Source organism: Pinus tabuliformis, chromosome 9, assembly GCF_031772625.1.
Source record: "Pinus tabuliformis cultivar Carrire ecotype Pingquan chromosome 9, CPIR1, whole genome shotgun sequence".
Classification (NCBI taxonomy): Eukaryota; Viridiplantae; Streptophyta; class Pinopsida; order Pinales; family Pinaceae; genus Pinus; species Pinus tabuliformis.
In genome coordinates this window covers 1342501468-1342522787 of record NC_142307.1, presented here as the reverse complement: position 1 = coordinate 1342522787, position 21320 = coordinate 1342501468, and the positions used below count along the sequence as shown (strand labels likewise).

Sequence of the window (21320 nt, the reverse complement as noted above, 5' to 3'; positions counted from 1 at the left end):
AGACTTAAGCCTATTGAATTGCACATTGTCATCACTATCATGCAAAATTCCTTTGAAAACCATTTTTATTTTTCACAATTAACCCCCAACAATTTGATTTCTTAAAATACTTTTCATCCTCCACACAATTTTGCACATGTGTATATATATATATTCTCTTCACATAATTCTTACTAAATACCTCTATAACCTGGATTAAATTATAAATAGTTATTTCATACCTATTATGTACGGTGAATGTATACGTATTTTGGTATAATAAAATATACATGAGCATATTCGTATACACATACACGTGTAAAATTGTTACGTGTGCCTGTTAGCGTCACTTCGGCATTCATTTCGACGATCAAACTAGCGCAGTCGAGGTGACCAGAGTGGAATATTATACATAAAAGCGAGGAAGGAGCTGCAGACGGATACCACGAACAGCAATAGGATTACCCATGGCGATCGCGGTTAATGGCAAAATATCATCATTGGCTGTGCTTCCAGGTAAGTTTATTCAGGTCTAAAATCTCTTCATTTTATGCATTTTCGAGCAAGGATTAGAGATTTTTGTCAATTATTTTCTGGCTTGGGATTGAATGGTTTTTCCTTGTTTCACTAAATCATAAAAGAAGGAATGCTGGTGAATACGCCCTTTACCGAGCGTTTGATCAGGTCTTTAGCCGAGAAATCACCAGAATGATTTTTTTTTTTTTAATTTTTGGTTTCGTTGGGAGGAGGGGGGTTCTTACTCTGTTGAAGCTTTCTACTGAGAAATTGGATGTTGTCTTCTGCCCCTTGGAAGGCTGCAATCTCCCTTTGCATTGCCAGAGTTGCCATACAGAGGATTTTAGGAGGTGTCATTCGGCTGCTTGGAGAAGAGTTGTACACGAAGGCCACAAGACTACGCTTGGAGGCAGCAAAGAGACTACTGGCCTTTGTGCCATTCGGTATGGCATCAAATTGATGAAATGGGTTCTGGATTTTTTCTTATGGAATCTCGGTGTTGTTTATGTCTTTGCCTTATTTAAGTTTCTTCTCAGCTGCCTTCTTGCTTCATGATCAGATCATCTTGGGCTAAGTGGTAATGATATTCACACTAAGTTGTTAATCATTAATTCCAAGACGCCCCTGTAATCTGAGCCCCATTGTATCTCTGATCAGGGGTGGAATTTCAGAACTAAACGGCCTCAAATGGTTTTGATGACTCCCGTTTTGACAGTTTGATGAAGAATAATTATGGTTCTGGGAACTTTTTAACCGTATTTGACGGGCAAATTACCCTCTCTCCAACCCAAGTTCTGTTTTAATTCTCTGAAATTTGTTTGGACCAAGCGGCTTCGTAAATATGTCAACCAGCTGTTTCTCTGTAGGATTATAAGCTAAGTCCACCACATCAAGGTGGATCTGCTCCCTGATGAAGTGTAGATGCACTTATATATGATTGGTGTGCGCATGAACAAGATTTCTTACTTCGGGGCACTCGGGTTGTTGCAGAAGATAGTAGTGGGACCCTTCTGATAACTGCCAACATCAGTAAGGACCCTTATCAGCCATGTAGCGTCACGAGCAGCATTCATGGTAGCTCTGTACTCCGCCTGCAAACTGCTTCTTGTTGCACCAAGATATCACTGCTGAAGCAAACTCCAATTTTAGAACAATAGAGAAAAGTTGTTCTGCGCCCAACCAAGATTAGAATGTTTAGTCAACTTGAAATTTGATCTCATAGTGAACTCCATTCTGTAATCAACTTCCCCCTTAAGGTGCCTCGTAATCCTCTTGTCACTCTTTCAATGTGAATGCCGTGAATCATACATGAATCTAGAACATAACCCAACAACAAAGGAAATGTATGGGCGTGTAGTTATCTGGTAAATGAGACTACCTACTGATTGCCTGCATGAGGTAGGATCGACTGGATCCTCATCCATAGGAGTGGTGGATGGCTTGCAGTCTTGCATTTGAAAATTCCTTATCATACTTGCTTTGGGAGATATACAGGTTGCCTGGTTACTTTTGGATCTCAACACCAAGGAAATAATGATGAAGACCTATATAGGTCATCTTGAATGTTTTCTTCATGTTCGCCTTAAAGTTATCCACCTCTTGTGCATGTAATAACCACCATCTCATCAACATACACAACAAAATAATATATTGGGAATCATAAAACTTTACGTAAAGGTTTTTCGTTGAAGGGGACATCAGAAAGACATGTTGCACTAAATAATCATGTATTCCAGAGTACCAAGCTCTAGGAGCTTGCCGCAAAGCACGCAATGCATTCCTTAGCTTACATAGCAAGTTCTCTTTGCTATGTACCTATCTATGGTTTTGTGCATGGGTTTTGCACATGGTTTTGGGCATGATGGTTTTTTGCTAAGTACATATCTATGGTTTTGTGCATGGGTTTTGCACATGGTTTTGGGCATGATGGTTTTCTGCCCATGGTATTTTGTAAACCCGGTGAAGGAAATTACGGTTATGTTTTAATCCAGGGTTAATGGATTGGGGTTTATGAATGCTTCAACATGTATATATATGTATTGTAACATTGAAAGGAACATAATGAAAAATCAATCTGGTATTTCCGGTTTTGGAATCCAGGGGAAAATCTTTGTGTATATCTGTTTTATGTTTTATGTTCTTGCCATTGTTTATTTTTTGTTTTTAGAATTCGTATGCAGGTAATTTCTGTATAGGGTTAAAACCTACATGTCCTTCCTGACAAAACTAGGTGTTTGGGCCATTGATACTTCTTCCATGATTGTACCATTGAGGAATGCTGATTTGACGTCAAGTTGATGAATGCCTCGACAACGCTGAGTAGCCAATAAAAGTGACATCTATAAAGATTAGTACAGCTTTTCCTTATGTGGAGACGTTTCTGCATAGTCTATCTTGTAGTGTTATGCATAGTTGTTGGTATATCAACATTGCTTTGAGTGTTATTTTGAAGAAAGGAATTGTGTGTTTCTTTGTCTCCAGAGCTAGAAGTAAACTTCTCTCAAAGACAAGGATCACTAGAAGCTAGCGCCAAAGTTCTATGGACCCACTCCAAGATCCAACTGGTCTTTCAAGTGTCTTGTTTGAACAAGGTTGTGGGGTTGAATTGCTGAGTTCAAACCAACCTTCTTGAACTTTATGAAGAAGGGTCCTTTTGCTCACAACTGGAGGCAATATTGGCCATGGCCCATAAGGGAGTGTTCTATGCTAGTGCACTATTTGGGAAGTCTTGATACAACAAACAGATACATAGCTTAGAGACACCATATGGGAACCAATAATGATTTTACTATAGTTTCCACACCTCCAGCCTTGAGGACAATGCTTTTGAAGAGGGAGGGGGTGTTATGGCCCTATCCCAACCTCCCTATTTTGGGATACTTAGGAGAGTTAATGTATGATGCCATCTTCTTTAATAAGCCCCATTAGGTAGTTGGTGGTCATTCAATGCAAGAGGGTCGTCTATTAAATAAGGCCTGGTAGGTGTTTGCTACTCATTAATGATGGGACCACAAGTGGTTGAGGCTTTTCTATTGAGAGTCTATCTATAGATGTAAAAGGCTATTTAATGTTTTTCCAAGTATTGTTATTGTATCAAAACTTTGCTCAATTGGAGGTTTCTCCCTTGAAGAGGCTAGTGAGCATTGCTCTCTTTCTGGATAATCAGTGCAAGGGTTTATATTCTGCGGGTCCAATATCATTGTTTCTCCTATTTTACTTTCAGCAATTTATATTCTTTGTATGTTGCTCAGAACTTTGTTTTTGTTAACTAAGTACATTGCATCTCTTGTATATCCTGAATTCATTCATGGTCCTTGGCATCCTTCTCAAAAGATGAGGACTTGATTATGTCATCAGTCTTCACCAAAAAAGCTAAGTTGGTGTGAGGAGTCTCCTTAATGTGTCTCGATGGTCCTTTGCCTTCTTTAGGAAGCATCTCCGTGTCTTGTCAGTTAACCTAATAATTTGCTTTCACAATGGTCAGTCCTTCTCAAGTAAAGAAGGCTCTTCTATATTAGTGAATGCAAATGTTTCACCGACAAGCTCAGTGATGAATCATCATCAAGATTAGAATCAACAAATACATGACTAATAAGACAACTTTGTGGGCGAGAGTATTGAGAAATCTCCTACATCCAATTCAACAACAGTTTGTTAACCAATAGTAGCTCAACATCCTCCAATATTGTATCCATACTGAGATCTGTGTCTCCGTCATTGAAGATTACATTTCAAGTAACCTCCAGTTTCTTGGTAGTTGGTTGATATACTCTGTAAGCATTCATTTCTAGAAAATAATCAAGAAAGATTACCTTTGAACTTTTATTATCAAACTTTCGTCTCTTCTCGTTGGGAACAGAAGTGTAGCAAGTTGAACCAAACACTTTGATTTGTTCTACACTAGGCTTTCTCCCTGTCCAACAAAGAAAGAAACTGTATGAATTGCTTCAGCTTGAAAAAACCCCAGGCTATTTCTTTGCCTTCGTCATTGACTTAGCCCCTCTTGGTCATTGTTTTTCTCTTCCTTTTTGCAATGCCATTTTGTTATCATTGACTTGGCCCTCTTAATCATTATTTTTTTCTTCCTTTTTGCAATGCCATTTTGTTCTAGAGTATAAGGTGCAGATAACTCTCCCAGATCCCATTTGGCTTGCAGAAGTTTGTAAACTTCTGCCCCTCTTGCTCAATTTTTTTCTCTTCCTTTTTGCAATGCTATTTTGATATCATTGACTGAGCCCTCTTAATCATTATTTTTTTCTTCCTTCTTGCGATGCCATTTTGTTCTAGAGTATAAGGTGCAGATAACTCTCCCCAGATCCCATTTGGCTTGCAGAAGTTTGTAAACTTGTTGGAATTGTATTCACCTCCATTGTCTGTCTTCAACACCTTTCTTTGCTTACCACATACTCTTTCCAGCCTTGAATACTTTGAAAGTCTCAAAGGTCCAATGCTTCTCCTTGAGGAAATACATCCAAACATTACTTGTATAGTAATCAATGAATGTGTTAAACTATCTCACCCACCCCGCCCCCAAGTGAGTGTATTGACATGGGGCCACATATGCCTGAATGTACAGTGTCTAAAGGTACTTGTGCTCTCTGTGCTGGATTTTTATCAAATTTCTTTTATGTCCTTTGCCATAGACACATCCTTCGCAGCAGAAGTTATCAAAAGTAAATGTAGGTAAACCAAGACCAATACATGCCACTTCATGGTATTAAAATCTTCGATCCTAGATGATTGATATCCCTGTGACCTCAAAGCAAACGAATCAAAGAATTTATTTAATTTCTGAAAGTTTATTTCTGAACAGAGCATCAATCACATAATAGTTTTCTGACACAAGTTTTGTCTTGATTCTCTGAAACTTGTTTTGACCAAGTGGCTTCGTAAATATGTTAGCCATCTGTTTTTCTATAAGATTATAAACTAAGCCCACCATAAGAAGCTGGATTTGCTCCTTGATGAAGTGTAGATGCACTTCTATGTGCTTAGTGTACTCATGAACAAGATTTCTTGCTACTTCAGGACTTTCTGGTTGTTGCAAGAAATAGAAATGGGACCCTTCTCATCAACTCCAACTTCAAGGACCCTTATTAGCCATATAACATCACAAACAACATTCATTGTTGCTCTGTACTCCGCCTACAAAATGCTTTTTGTTGCAGAAGATATCATTGCTGAACCAAATTCCCAAAAGTTGAATTTTGTACCCAATCAAGATTAGAATGTCTAGTCAACTTGAAATTTGAGCTCATAGTGAACTCCATTGTAATATACCTCCTGGGGAGCTTATCCTTGGGATACAATCTTGAGTTAGGGTTTTCAATAACACATGGAAGAATTCTATTTCATAACAGTGTTGCAATACTCATCAATCTATAAAAAACAGTGATGATCCTTTATTGAATGCATGAGTAGTATAAACAAGAATTCAAACAACAGTTGATTCTACCAGAAAACACTATAAAGTAAGGCTGATTCAACAAACAAATCACAGACTTATAAAAATCAACAGTCCATATCAGCAAGCCTTGCTACTGTTTTGCACCCTTATTCACCCTTGCTGCCTCAGTCTTTAGTGCAGCCAGCCCCTGAATTTACCCTTAATCCCCTGATCATGGCTGTTTTGGCTACTCACTCCCTCAGAAGAAGGCTTCTTGGCCTTTCACTGCCCTAGAAAATCAGACCGCTGCCTCAGGAACACATTCACTGCGCCAGAAAGTCAGATCGCTGCCTCAGGAAGACATTTTCTGCCCCAGAAAGTCAGACTGCTGCCTCAGGAAGACATATACCACTCCTTTGCTGCCACAGATAGATAAGCTCCAACCATTTGCTGCCTTAGAAAATTATTACTCAGCCAGAATTTGATCCTGTAGCAAGAAAGATAGGATGATTGGCTAGGGTGGAATGTTTCACCATTGAAACCAATCAGAGAAAAGGTGTCTTAAAAGTTAAAACCCTCCAAGAGCCTCAGCCCAAATTCAAGAAGAATAACATACATGATGATCATAATGATTGTTCTCGCTTCCTTTTATAGTTTCTCTTTGAGGCTTTTCCCTCCTAAATAGTAAATTCAATTTTGAATGACTTTTAAGTTTCCCCTCATTTGCCCCAAATTTGTTTTTTATTATCTAATGTTACCGAAGTAACATTAAATAATAATTCCCCCTTTTTAAACGACTATAGCCTATGGGATTAAATAGGCTACTATGACCTTCCTTGGGCAATTAATTTGAAGAGGACATTACTGTTGAAATTTTGTAGCTTCGGTCAATATTCAAGTCAACAAGTCAAAGGGAAAAAGTAAATTGTTATTTCAAGGTTTATGTAGGCTCCAAGGTGACAGGTTGGCATCACCTCTTGAAGGGGTTTGACCCTTGGTCAAAACTCACTTGATTTGACTCATAAAAATTGGCAATTCGACCTCATTTATCATCATCACCACCAACTCGGATCTGATCAAGAAGACTTCTATTCACGTGTGGAGGAAGAAGACACTTGAAGTTGACCAGAGAATTTTGACCAGTGTTGACTTTGACTTCTCTCAGTTGCATTGACTTGGAATCTTTGATTGGACATTGACCAAATTTCTAGGCAGAATTCTTGGTGTTGAACAAACCCATTTGACCAGCATTGACGACAGGTCAACTGAGGCAGTTTGACTGAAGTTGCAGGGCCAAAATTTGGCCTGTTTGACTGCAGTTGACCAGGAGTTGCAGAGGTCAAAATTCGGCCTGTTGATCAGATTTGACCAGCTGAACAGAAATCTAGAATTTCTCTCTCCTTTGACCAGGTTTGACTTATGTGTTGGTGTGGTCAATTTGACTAGGAAAATTCAGATGTACTTTTGATTGAATTGGACAATTTTTCCTAAAAAAATATTGCGGGGTTTTTTCCCTGGTTTGGGTTTTCCAAGGATAAATGTTGTGTCTCTTGTGTTTGGCTTTCTCTTCATGATCCTGCTGTCATTATTGTATCAGTGTTACTGTTGAGATTTTCTATGTGTAATTGCTTAATGATGTATGTGACACAAGATGAATAAATAAAGAAATCATTCAAAGTAATTATCAGACTAGAGAATCCTAAAAGTCAACATGGAACCAGAGGTATGGTGAAAGAGTAGCCTCGAAGAAGCTGAGTCAGCATCTCATCATCAATCATCTTGAAGAAAGCTGAGATCCTTAAGAAGAATCTACAGTCAGTTGATTCCTGTGTAAGGAATTCTGTCCTAGAAGTAAATCAAGCTACCCATCAGCTACATTGAAAAGCCGAGCTTCTACTTATTTCTTGAAGGAAGGCCGAAATCCTAAAGGCTGTTGAAGAAAGGCCTTAGTATTAAGAGAAGGCCGCAGTCAGGGACCGGAAAAGGCCTCAGTCAGGGACCTGAAAAGGCCTCAGTCCAAGTATCAGAGGCCAAGGAACCTCTGTAAGTGAAGTCTGAAGTACCTCAGTAAATGGAAAAGTGAGCAAAGTTGTCTTCTGTGTAAGAGATCTGCTGAAGTTTGTTTGCTAAAAGTCATAGAAAGGAGCCTCTCTTGTAAGTTAAGGTGGGATTTGACTAATGCCTTATTGAAGTCAAAACTATATTACTAAACTTTTGATTTGTTTCAAGAGAAATATGTCCAGAGGGAAAGAAAACCTCAAGATCCTAATTCATTGCTTAAAGGGTGTAATGCCGCTTCCTAAATTAATTTGGCACAAGTTCATTGTTCTACAATTTTGACAATTTTGGAAGCCATGGGACCCATAAGATTTTTGGGAAGACTTAGGCAGGAAAAGGAGGCCGAAATATTTTGTGATAAAACGTGGGGGCCACCCACATGAGGAAACACACACTTGCCTTAGGGGAGAATTTGAATGGCCAAGAAGGGAAGGTCGAAAGGCTAGATGGAGGGACCCACGCGGAGAAAGGAGGCCCACGAATTATAAATAGAAGAGGCCCAACCTCATTTGGTATCTTTTTTGCCTATCGAACTCAACTTAGTTGCTCGAGCTGCTTAGCTGGGTCACTTGCTGTTTAGCGACGAGTTTTCCAAGTGGAGAACTCACCTTGTCTTCGGTGGACCTCGAGTGCCACCCTAGTGAGGTCCCATTCTACCATTTTGGAGGAGTGTTGGGGAGGATTCAAAGCATAACACTCAGCCATCATTTAGCTAGTGCGTATTCCAGGAGGATGCAGGAAGGGAACACGTGGGGGCGATTTCAGGGAATTTCTGGGGTGCAATTGCCGGGGGAATTTTGGTAAAGGAGTTTCAGGGGGACACTAGCCTTTGGGAGAAGGAGCTTGCTGCTTGAGAGCAGTACTATTTACAGCACCCAGGGCCAATGTAGAAGCTTCTCACTGGGCACATGTGTGAGCTTGTGGGTCAAGTTGTGGAGCGAGTATTTGTTGGGAGAGACAAAGGAAATTTTGGGGAAGAATATCTCAACATTTTTGGAGTGTTTTGGAGGGCTTTTCTTGGAGTTGCAGGCAGGCTATACTTTCCAGCAGTGGGAGGAGGACGTGGCTCTTGGGATGCCGAATTTATGGGGTCAAAACCAGGCCAGACCCTTTCTAGGTCTTGGTGGGTTTTGTTTGAGAAGCTTCGGGTTAATTTGGTGGAATTTTCTGAGCACTGGATGTGGGGTTTCTAGCAACATCTTTACAACAGACAACAAAGTTTCACTGGGGCAAGGCAGGGCATCATTGTAGCAGCTGTTTCTACCATATGGGCTTGACATTTTAATTTTTATCACCCGGGCTTGGTCACGCTTGCCATTGAGGCAAGCCCAGGTGCACCTCTTCCACATTATTGTACTATTGCTCACATATCATAATAAAATGGCTCAATTGGTTGTTATTTCTGGACTTTACATGGGTGTGCACTGAATGCTTGAATTTTATGGTGTTGGTTGTCTCTATTGTTTGCTTTGCATATCACTGTTTTTCCTAGTTTGGAACAATACAATGGTATCAGAGCTTAGATCTTGGCTCAGCTGTGGGAGACTTTTCCTATGAACGAGGAGGACAGGCAGAACATCACTTACCAGAGGCAGAGGTATAGGAGTAGGGAAAGAGAGTTGGAGATTACACCTGATTTGGAGGCACGTGGGAAGACAATAGTTGTAGCTTGAGATGGGGGAACCAAGGAGTAAGGAAGAAGCAACATTCGATAGCCTCTTGAAGGCCTTGAATGACTTGGCTAGGGGATAGAAAGAGATTCTTGAGGAAATCAAACAACAAAATAGGGACAAGAGCCTCCATCGTGAGTTCCTATTTGAAGAGACTTCAGGGGCTTCACAACAGTATGACTACCCTTCACTAGCCACTCACTCGCCATCCTTTAGTGGGCCATTCATAATCATGCTACCTGTTTTCTTACCATCGACACCTAGTGAACATGGAGGACTAGATGATCATATGCCCATGGGGGATTTCTTTAGGGAATGGCAAGCCATGGGGGAAGATTTCAAAGCAGCCTTGTCATTTAGAGACTATTGTTAGCTCAAATAGAATGAGAAGGGCAAGTACAATGGGGGACTGAGTTCATAGAACTCAGAGCTACAACGTACCATTGGGAGAATGTATTTCCCCACATATGATAGCTCTACCAAATGCACAACTCGAGCTTGGGTGGAGAAGTTGGATACTTATTTCTAGCTTAATTAGATGACGGAGGTGGAAGCCATCAAAATGGCTAACCTGCACTTGGAGGGGGAAGCACATGAGTGGTAGTTTCATGGCTTGTCCACATTAGCGCATGCTAGTGTGACTTCTTATGAGCACTGTTTTAAGAATCGGCCAGCTCGGAACCGATTCGGTCGAGTTGGTCCGAGTCAAGCCCTCACCGGGTCGACTCGGCCATCAAACCGGTTCGGTCGACCGGGTTATTACCGAGACGGCTGAGTTGTCTAACAACTCGGTAATAACCTGGCCGGCTCGGCGGAGTCCGAGCCTACTCGGCCGACTTAGTAACAGTGCCCTGAAAACTAAAAAAAAACAACAATTTTTTTTTACTTGCTTTTTGGTGAAGAGATTTGTGTTAAAAGCCGATGGACACATGAATTCCACATTAGTTGGCTGTTTTCATAGGTTGTTTACTTGTTCACACAGCTTCCTGTGGCATGAATCGTTTAGTGCTTGAAAATAGAAAGTGATGAGTCTGGCGCTTGCAACTTGATAGGATCTAATGTTGTGAACTTTTTACCAAGGACATGAAATCTCCTGTAAGAATGGAGTAGGACATCTTGCCTTCATTGTATAAAATTCCTCAAGGAATAATGTGAATTTCTAAGTAAACAATGACACTATCTGAGAACCATGTAATAAAGAGGGCACATGAAATTGAAATGCTGATCAGACATGTGATCCTAGTTAGAATGTTTATAGGTGCAATTCTCTCTTGGAAGATGGCAGTTTATCTTTATACATATTACAAAGTTGATGGGAACAAACTTGAAGTTGCCCCAAGGGATCCTAAAACTAGAGAATAGCCACAAAATATTCTATGGGGTGTAGATGGGTTTGTCATGACTGCATGTAGATGTGGACGTAGAAGTTTTGGCTTTAGGGTCCTATGTCTTGATCCGTGTCACATACAAATTGCTTTTGTAGTTCTTCTCATGAATACATCTATTAACATCCATCTTGGTGAGATTGTCTAAAATGATTGATGAGGGTACAAGATTAAAAATGAGTTACAAACTATGAAGCATGTAGATATGCTACCAGTGGTTGATCCAGATGATCTAGCCTCCTTGGTTATGTGTTTTTGTTTTGATCTCTATATCATCACCATGTATGTATTGGACAGTGCACTGGGTGCCATTTTGATATAATGGATATATTCATGAGCCTACTTTGATCATATGTTGTCCTCTATCTATATTCTAATGATGTGTGTTTGGAAACATGAATGAAAATCTTTAAAATTATGTTTTTTATAAAAAAAAATAATGTATTTTTTACAATGACTGAGTCATTGAAATCGAGCCGGCTGAGTCGGAGGCGACCCTCGGCGGAGTCAGAGTTGGAGTCGGAGTTTTAAAACATTGCTTATGAGGTGTTAAGTTATGGTATGTTCTATGCTTATAACAGTTTACTTCTTTTTCTTATTATATTCCACCGATTAGCAATCACATGTACATAAAGTAAAGTGCAGGTAGAACATTAAACGATCGACAGAAAACAAGCCAAGACAAGAGACACAAGATGTGGCGGCTAGCCAGGGACAAACCCCACAATGTGTGGGGAAACCCTTTGATCAAATCTTCTTTTATCTTCAATAATTCAACAGAGAGAAATAGTACAATAAATCTGATTCATATCAGCAGTAGCAAACCCTAGATCAGCAGCATCAGCATTAGCGGCTTCATTATCAAACTAGGGCAGACCATATCTCACAAACCGACCTTCGGATTGACTTCATTCCACCACCAAAAGTTTCGGCTTCTAGAGGAGGTTCATATGAACCTACAACGCAGTTCAGATGAGGAGATCTTCTAGGCCACGCAGGTCAATCTTTACTTCTGCAGTTGCAGCTTCAGGCAGTCGATATCTTGCAAACCGTTCATCGGATTGACTTCATTCCACCACCAAAAGTTGCGGCTTTCAGAGGAGGTTCAGATGAACCTACAACGCAGTTCCAAAGAGGAGATCATCTAGGCCACGCAAGTCAATCTTTACTTCTGCAGTTGCAGCTTCAAATTCAATAGCTTCCGGCTTCACATGTGTGAGAGAGAGACCCATTTCAGCGTAGTAGAGAAGAGACTCATTTTTGCGTAGTAGAGAGAGAGAGAGATGTGATGAGATGAGTGAGTCCAAATGAGGAAAAGTCCTCTTATATTTATACACAACGTTGGTGGGTGAATAGATGTGACTGTTGGGCTTCTGAGCCTACGAGTTGTAGGTCGGCTTGATAATAATTCCATAATCAAAATAAATTCATATCTCCATGAATACTTATCGGAATCGGATGATCTTTATATCAATCCTACACCTCTCAACGAGAGGAATCTAATAAAAATATTATCAGCCATGAATAAGATGACCCACATGAAGTTTTGCCCTGGTTGCCAATTTTAACGCTCCCTTTCAACCATGGAGAACTTCATCTGCAATCTATCTATCGGTCGTTACTATTCATCCATCAAATGCACTGCCCTATACAGCTTGACCCTTGCCCTGCTCTACTCTATTCTGCCTGTTCTGCTTTGTCTTGTTCTGCCCTGCATTGATTTGTACTGATTTGCTCTGTTCTGCTATGCTTTTGTCCGAATTATGAAGAAGAAGAAATGATCGAGGATGTATCATACTGACTCAAAGTCAGTCTCAGAGTATGTACCACTGGTCCCAGACCAGTCTCAACCAACCCGAAGTCAGCGTCATAGTGAGTACAACTCCACTGGTCCTAGACCAGTATCATCCTCCACTGACTCAAAGTCAGTCTCAGAGTGCGTACCACTGGTCCCAGACTAGTCTCAGCCGACCCGAAGTCAGCTTCATAGTAAGTACCACTCCTACCACTGGTCCCAGACCAGTATCGCAGTCTCAGAGAGTGTACCACTGGTCCCAGACCAGTCTCAACCGACCCGAAGTCAGCGTCATAGTATGTACCACTCTCACTGGTCCCAGACTAGTACTGCACTGACACGAAGTCAGTCTCGGAGTATGTACCACTGGTCCCAGACCAGTCTCAACCGACCCGAAGTCAGCGTCATAGTATGGTACAACTCCTACCACTGGTCCCAGACCAGTGTCATTGATCCCAGATCAATGGAGGTCATCCTAGCGTAGGGAGTACAGTAGATACAACGATGCGTCCATCGGTACTACTATGGTCCCTAACTTCATTTCCCTGCTCATTGATCAGATGAGAGGTACTTCCCATGAGTCCCAGACTGCATGGGTAGGATGCCTCGACAGGAGAACTAATCAATCCTGTCCTCACATGAGAACACATCAATCCTGCTACAATCGCCGTGGAGAACACATCAATCCAGGCTGCCATGGAGAACACATCAATTCAGGCCTCACAGGAGAACTAATCATCCTGCTACACAGGAGAGCGAATCATCCTGTTCCACAAGAGAGCGAATCATCTTGTCCCACAAGAGAGCGAATCATCTTGTTCCAGTATGCACCACCAGGAGAGGGTGAGTCACCTTGTGGTCATATGTTGCTCCAGTAGGAACCGCAAGCCCTCAGAGCTCCCAGAGCTCAATGTATGCAACATGCAGGACCCTTGTACAAGGGTTTCTTGCTGACTCCAAGTCGTTTGGGAAAATCACAGATTAGAGCTTTCCTCGGGGCTTTGACAAGGTGTATCAACCTGTACATCATCTTAATGTGATGGAGCTTCCTTGCTCATCGACTTACCATATCCCAGATGATGTCTATTTGCTAGAGCAATTGACGAATACGGGATTCCTCAACAATCGAATCCCACCTCTGGTTGTTACAGAGAATCACATTGGTATCCAATGTAAATCCAAACAGCTCACTGAAGAGCTTTCACAACTAGATTGCCTCACACGAGGTTATGCTAGCAACAATATATCCTGCTTCGGCGGTGCTCAAAGCCACCGACTTCTGCTTCCTGCTCATCCAGGATATCGAAGCAGATCCCAAGGTGAAACAGTACCCGGAAGTGCTCTTACGGTCCACCACACTGCATGCCCAATCAACATCAGTATATCCAAGTAGTCTCACATCTCCGGCTGTGTATCTTAATCCATGAGAGATTGTGTCCTGAAGACATCTCAGAAGATTCCTGACATCAATCCAGTGAGGCTCAACCACATATGAGCTCACAATGCTAACTGCAAAAGATATGATCGGACGGAGGTTCACCAAGAACATCAATGCGAATGAGTTTTTGAAACTCAGAGGCATTTCCCAAGTCTGGTCCGACATCACTACCATATAACTTCTAAAAGTTAAGATCCTCGAGGTAGTCACAGGCTTGCAGTCCATCATACCGAATCTTTCCAATATATTTACCACATATTTTCCTTGAGATAGGAAAATTTCCCTTGGCTTCTGCCACACTTCAAGTCCTTGGTCCTTCATTTCAAATTCAGAAGCCATCTCCCTCTTACATTTGTGAATGAGAGGGTTTGCACTTGTTAGAAAGAGGTCATCCACATACAACACCAGTATGAGAGGCTTGTCATCTTCAACCTTAAAGTAAAGGTTAGGATCAACTTCACTCCTAGTGAATCCCAGCTTCATCAAGTAGCTATCGATCCTCTCATACCATGCTCGGGGTGCTTGCTTTAGCCCATAGAGTGCCTTCTTCAACCTGCATACATGAGATTTTGAATCATAAATCTCAAATCCTTCAGGTTGCTCCACATAGACCTCTTCTTTGATAGAACCATGCAAGAACGCGGTCTTAACATCCATCTGATGTAGGTTCCATCCTTGTGAAGCCACAAGGGCTATGATCAAGCGGATGGTCGTATATCTGGCAAGAGGTGCAAATATCATAGTCTATACCTCCCTTCTGGGATAAACCACGAGCAACAAAATGAACCTTATACTTTTCCATACTTCCATTTGCTGCATGCTTTATCTTGTAAAGCCATTTTGAAGTAACAATTGTCTTGTCCAGGGTCTGGGAACTACTTCCCAGACATCATTCTCCATAATAGACTCATATTCTATGGTCATAGCATCCTTCCATAGTTAATGCTTGATGACATCTGAGAATGATGAAGGTTCATTTTGTATGATCGTGCTCATGATGGTCAGGTATCCCTGACACCTGTTAAGTTTCTTACTTTGATGGAAGGTTCCTCAGGGTGCAGCATGTCCTTCAGCATCATCAAGTATCCCCCTAAGCCATGAAGGCCTCTTCCTAGAAGAGGAAGGCTCATGTGGATGAGGATCAATCGGATCCATGGGTTCTTCTACATCAGGCATTGATTCATCATCCTTTTCTTTTGGTTCCCTGGTGTCGGCTTCTTGAGAGCTACTCAAAGTCAGCAGATTGTCCACCTTGCTGAGAGCCATATCTTTGTCAAAGGTGACATCATGACTAATCACGACTTCCCTTTGACCGGTGGTGAACATTTCTTCAGGAGTTTAGGAACCCAATGCTTGATGAGGGCATCGATTTTGTACATATACGGCGGTGATTGTAGTTTTATCTCATAGAAACTTTGGAAGTCTTTGATCATGTAGCATGGCCCGGACAGCTTCCATCATCGTGTGGTTCTTCCTTCCCACCACACCATTCTGCTCAGGAGTATGTGGTGTAGTAGTCTCCCTCTTAATGCCAGCCTCAGGTATGCCTGAGTAAACCAATTGTAATATATCGGAGGTCTTGCTTTGGCTTGAGGGGAATGGTCCCCTTTTGAGCTTTCCTTTGGTACATCCCGGACATACACCTTCTTTCTCTACTTGGAATTCGGGCATCCCTGTTACCATCTGTCTTACATCGGGTAGAGCTTTGTAATGAAGGTGGGCAAACCTCCGATGCCAAAGTTCGGACTAAAGAGCTGTGTCACAAGACATGACACCTAGAGGACTTTCATCGACCTGATATAATGAATCAACACTAAACCCAAGAGTAAAGGCATCTTTAACATTATTTTTCCATATACATACCTTGCCATTGCTGAAGGTTACCTTGTAGCCTTTGTCTTCCATTGCCAAGATGGACACTAGGTTCCTTTTGAGGTCAGGTGCATTTAATACATCCTAGAATTTCTAGCCTTCTTGAATGCTTGTCCTCTTCCTTGATTCCTAGCTCTCCTCTTACCTTTGCTGTTGAATTTGTCATTCCTTTGATTGCCATCAGAGGGATTTCGAGTTGCACCACTGCATACTGTACCATGCTTCTCTAATCATGATTATCATCATGCTGCCCATGTCCATGACTTTATCCATCATAATGCTGCTCAAACTAGTGTGCATCATCATCATGCTATCCTATATGTCCATGATCTCATGTTGCCCTTTATGTCCATGATCTTATCCATCATAATGCTGCTCAACTAGTGTGCATCATCATCATGCTATCCTATATGTCCATGATCTCATCTTGCCCTTTATGTCCATGATCTCATTCATCATGATGCTCATGATCTCATACATAGTGACTTGCTTTATCGTAAATGTAACATCGTCATTTTCTTCTAGCCTTAGGTCCAGCCTTTCCTTTTGATTTAGTCCCAGAATTATTTCTTTTCTTTGCATGAGAAGAAAAGGCAGCAGGAGGACCTTTAGGCATGGGCATTTCTTGCACTTCTTCCCTTGTTTCTTCTTGAATGCATCTAGCCATTAATTCCTCGAAACCAGGAATTACATTATAGTTCAAAAGAGTAGTCCTGAACACATACCATTCAAATGGCAATCCTCCAAAAGTTGTGAGTGCCATTTCTCTGTCAGTAATAGTTTCCCCAATAGATAGGAGATCGTTCTTGATCTCGGTGATTCTTAAGAAGTATGCTTGCATACTTTCATCTTTACCCTTCTTGATTTCCCTTAGCTTATTTCTAAGAAACAAAACTTGATTTGCATCATTAACTTTAAATAAACTCACCAGTCTATCGTAGATTTCCTTGGAGGTGTCCAGTTCAGAGATGTAGGCCACCAAGTGCTTGTCGATAGAGTCCCGGATGATCTTCTATTGTTTTGACTTCTCCATTTTTTCATTTGTTCCAGGCAGCAGCGGATGCATTTGATGGAGGCTCAACAATATTGCCTCTCACATGATCCAACACTCCTTGATTCTCAAGGGTTAGATCGATAGACATCTTCCATCCGTGATAGTCAGCTTTCTCATGGAGCTTGTCTTCAGCAGGAAAGAGTGTTGAGGACCCCATAGTTCTTTTAGGATAGCCTTGCCAATATTCTCTTCGATGATTGCTCTTGCTCTTGCTCGGGCTTTGTCTTCACCTCAGCTCTGATACCATGTTAAGTTATGGTATGTTCTATGCTTATAACAGTTTACTTCTTTTTCTTATTATATTCCACCGATTAGCAATCACATGTACATAAAGTAAAGTGCAGATAGAACATTAAACGATCGACAGAAAACAAGCCAAGACAAGAGACACAAGATGTGGCGGCTAGCCAGGGACAAACCCCACAATGTGTGGGGAAACCCTTTGATCAAATCTTCTTTTATCTTCAATAATTCAGCAGAGAGAAATAGTACAATAAATCTGATTCATATCAGTAGTAGCAAACCCTAGATCAGCAGCATCAGCATTAGCGGCTTCATTATCAAACTAGGGTAGACCATATCTCACAAACCGACCGTCGGATTGACTTCATTCCACCATCAAAAGTTTCGGCTTCCAGAGGAGGTTCAGATCAACCTACAGCGCAGTTCAGATGAGGAGATCTTCTAGGCCACGCAGGTCAATCTTTACTTCTGCAGTTGCAGCTTCAGTTTCAGCAGTTTCCGGCTTCAAACTAGGGCAGTCTATATCTTGCAAACCGTTCTTCAGATTGACTTCATTCCACCACCAAAAGTTGCGGCTTTCAGAAGAGGTTCAGATGAACCTACAACGCAGTTCCAAAGAGGAGATCTTCTAGGCCACGCAAGTCAATCTTTACTTCTGCAGTTGCGGCTTCAAATTCAATAGCTTCCGGCTTCACATGTGTGAGAGAGAGACCCATTTCAGCGCAGTAGAGAAGAGACTCATTTCTGCGTAATAGAGAGAGAGAGAGATGTGATGAAATGAGTGAGTCCAAATGAGGAAAAGTCCTCCTATATTTATACACAATGTTGGTGGGTGAATAGATGTGACTGTTGGGCTTCTGACCCTACATGAGTTGTAGGTCGGCTTGATAATAATTCCATAATCAAAATAAATTCATATCTCCATGAATACTTATCGGAATCGGATGATCTTTATATCAATCCTACACCTCTCAACGAGAGGAATCTAATAAAAATATTATCAGCCATGAATAAGAGGACCCACATGAAGTTTTGCCCTGGTTGCCAATTTTAACATGAGGACTTCACATGGAGAGTGGTGGAGCGATTTGATAGGAGGGATTCGGAGGCTCACTTCAGAGAGTTGACCCAGCTTAGACATACCGGCCAACTAGAGCATTACATATTAGAGTTTTTGGGGGTTTCAGTTATGGTGCCGAACCTATCTGAGGCTAGGAGGGTGTACACTTTCACAGAGGGGTTACTAGAGCCATTGCGTGGACTAGTGAAGTCACGCAGGCCCTCGACCTTGCAGGAAGCGGTGACTTGTGCTAGAGACTTGCAGGGGGCAATCCCCAAGACCAGAGCACCTTTCCCCTCACGGACTCCCAACTCGTAGAAGGGAGGTGACATCAGACCCCCACCACATCGAGCAACCCAGGGGCGTGGGCACTTGGATGAGGAGACCAAGAGAGACCTTCGGAGGAGGAAACTATATTTTACTTGTCAGGGCCATGGGCACCGGGCCATCGGTGCATAGCCGGGTCTCTTCTCGGATAGTGATTAGGAGGACGATGTGGAGTTGGAGTTTGGCGGGGGAGATAGCGAGGGTCAAGCAAAGAGGAGACCACCACCACCACCACCACCACTCGTTGGAGCATCTTTCGCACCTATTGGGGGAGTCCTTGCTTCTTTGCATGGATTTCCCAAGTTTGTGACTTTGAGGATACAAGGCACAGTACAGGGACAACGTGTCTCAATCTTCGTAGACAATGGGGCACTGTTCCACAGGTACACGCCCCCCAGGGTGGGGGACGCGCTTCCTCGCTCCCCCACACTCCTAAGATGGGGAGACTCTTGGGGAAACGTTTCCCCACTTCCCCTTTTTCGGGGAAACTTTGGGAAATTTCAGGGAAACTTTTTTCTAGTGATGAAAAGCGTCCCCCTGTGTCCCCCCCAAATTTCTTGCTAATAAAAATTAAAAACATAAAAAATTAAAATGTCCTCCCAAATGTTTTTGCTAATAACAATTAAAAACACAAAAAATTACAAAAATTACAAATTTTAATATAATTAAATAAATGAAAATAAAAACTAAAGGATAAATTAAAAATTTAAAACATAATCATTCACATTTATCATTAACCCTATGATTTTACCTTGTTGCCCAACGTTTTCCTTTTGTTGTTGCTCGACATTTCACCTTGTCGCCCAAGATTTTCCTATTGTTGCAGCTTGACATTTTCCATTTACAATTTGCTATGATTTGGATTTACCATCAATCGGGGGTCTGAGACATTTGGAGCTACGATTTTCATTTTGTGACTTGGAGTTGCCGAGTTGAAGCTGCGATTTTCATTTTTGAGAATTTTACTAGTATTTTCACTGCTTTCTATGTTTACTTTTAGTTTAGTATTCTATGGCTATTATAGACTCAGCATAATGTCATTGTCATATGATGACTTTACTTTCGATGTGCATTGTGTAATTTCAATTGTCAAATGATTAATTTAATTTATATGTACCTTAAATAATATTAATGCCCATTGTCAAATGATGAATTTAGATGGAACATTGCATAATGTCAAATGATAATTCTGATTCATAATAGTCCAATACGAAACGATGATCATATTTAGATGTACATTACATAATTATTAATATTTACTATTTACTAATTTAGTTATTGACATATTGTTGAGATTTTATTTTTGTATTTTAATATATTAAATTTTAATAATTTATAATTTTTATGACTCTGACGCCCCCTCGTTTCCTCAAAATTTCCCTAAATTTTGGGGTTGCTTATATACGACCCCCTTGTGCGTATCCCCGCTCCTGCGTTTCCTCGTCCCGGGAACTTAGTGGAACATTGCAGTGGGGTCACCCACAATTTCCTTGATGCCCAAATGGTCCAAAGGAGGGGCATCACTGCAGAGGAGTTTGAGGGATCCTCAGTCTTGGTGCCGGGGGACCGGACTATGCAATGCAATCGATATGTTCCTGCATTGACAGTGACCATGGGGAACTATTTGGTGACTGATCATTTCTTCGTTGTGGATGTGTCGGACACCAACGTGGTGATGGGTGTCCAGTGGCTCTACTCCCTTGGCCGAGTCACCACTGACTAGAGGAAACTAGAGATGGAGTTCACAGGGCCAGATGGCAAGTTGGTGGTTCTTCGGGGCATGCACTCATACCCTCCACATACAGTTTCAACGCACAGGATGGAGGCTGACTTGAGGCATGGGGACATAACGTGGGCAGTGGAGTTGAGGATTTCGAAGGTTGGAGGACAACCCAAGCAACCTCAACTAGACATACAAACTATTTTGGACAGATACCTGGTAGTGTTTGGGGACATACCACCAGGGCAACCACTTGACAGGGGTTTTGAGCACACCATTGAGTTGGAACCTGGGGTGCAGGCAGTCATCACCACTCCTTATAGGCATCCTAAGGCCTACAAGGACGAGATATAGTGGGCTATCAAGGAGTTCTAGCGTTGGGGTATATTAGGTCTAGTTCTAGCCCCTTCACTTCATCAATAGTACTGGTGAAGAAGAAGGATGGGACCCTACGTATGTGCATTGATTATAGGGCGCTCAACAAGAAGACCTTGAAGAATAGATACCCCATCCCGCGCATTGATGAGCTGATGGATGAGCTTAGAGGAGCCAAGTACTTCTCTAAGATAGATTTGCGCTCGGGGTACCACCAGATCAGGGTGAGGGATCAGGACATCCCCAAGACGGCTTTCAAGTGCCACTATGGGCATTTTGAGTTCTTGGTCATGCCCTTTGGGCTGACCAACACACCTGCCACTTTCCAGTCATGCATGAACCATGTATTCTGTGGGCAGTTGCAGAAGTTTGTATTGGTGTTCTTTGATGATATCCTGATTTATAGCCGCACATGGGAGGAGCATTTGCAGCACTTGGAGGT

At 41.7% G+C, this 21320-nt stretch overlaps 1 protein-coding gene across 5 annotated transcripts in view; it reads left to right on the top strand.

Moving 5' to 3' along the window:
- Positions 1-325: 325 nt before the first annotated feature.
- LOC149153483 (uncharacterized protein At3g49140-like) overlaps positions 326-21320 on the top strand; it is a 297229-nt gene continuing 276234 nt past the window's right edge. For 3 of the 5 annotated variants that reach the window (XR_016262519.1, XM_089439340.1, XM_089439341.1), the window contains exons 1-2: positions 327-495; positions 794-938. Coding sequence is in view for 4 of the 5 variants with exons in the window: in XM_089439340.1 (XP_089295466.1) it covers positions 447-495; positions 794-938 (194 nt within the window). In the remaining variant the exon portion in view is untranslated. Of the gene's footprint in view, positions 496-793; positions 939-21320 lie in introns of all 5 variants that reach the window. The other 2 variants (XM_089439339.1, XM_089439338.1) reach the window with 2 other exon arrangements.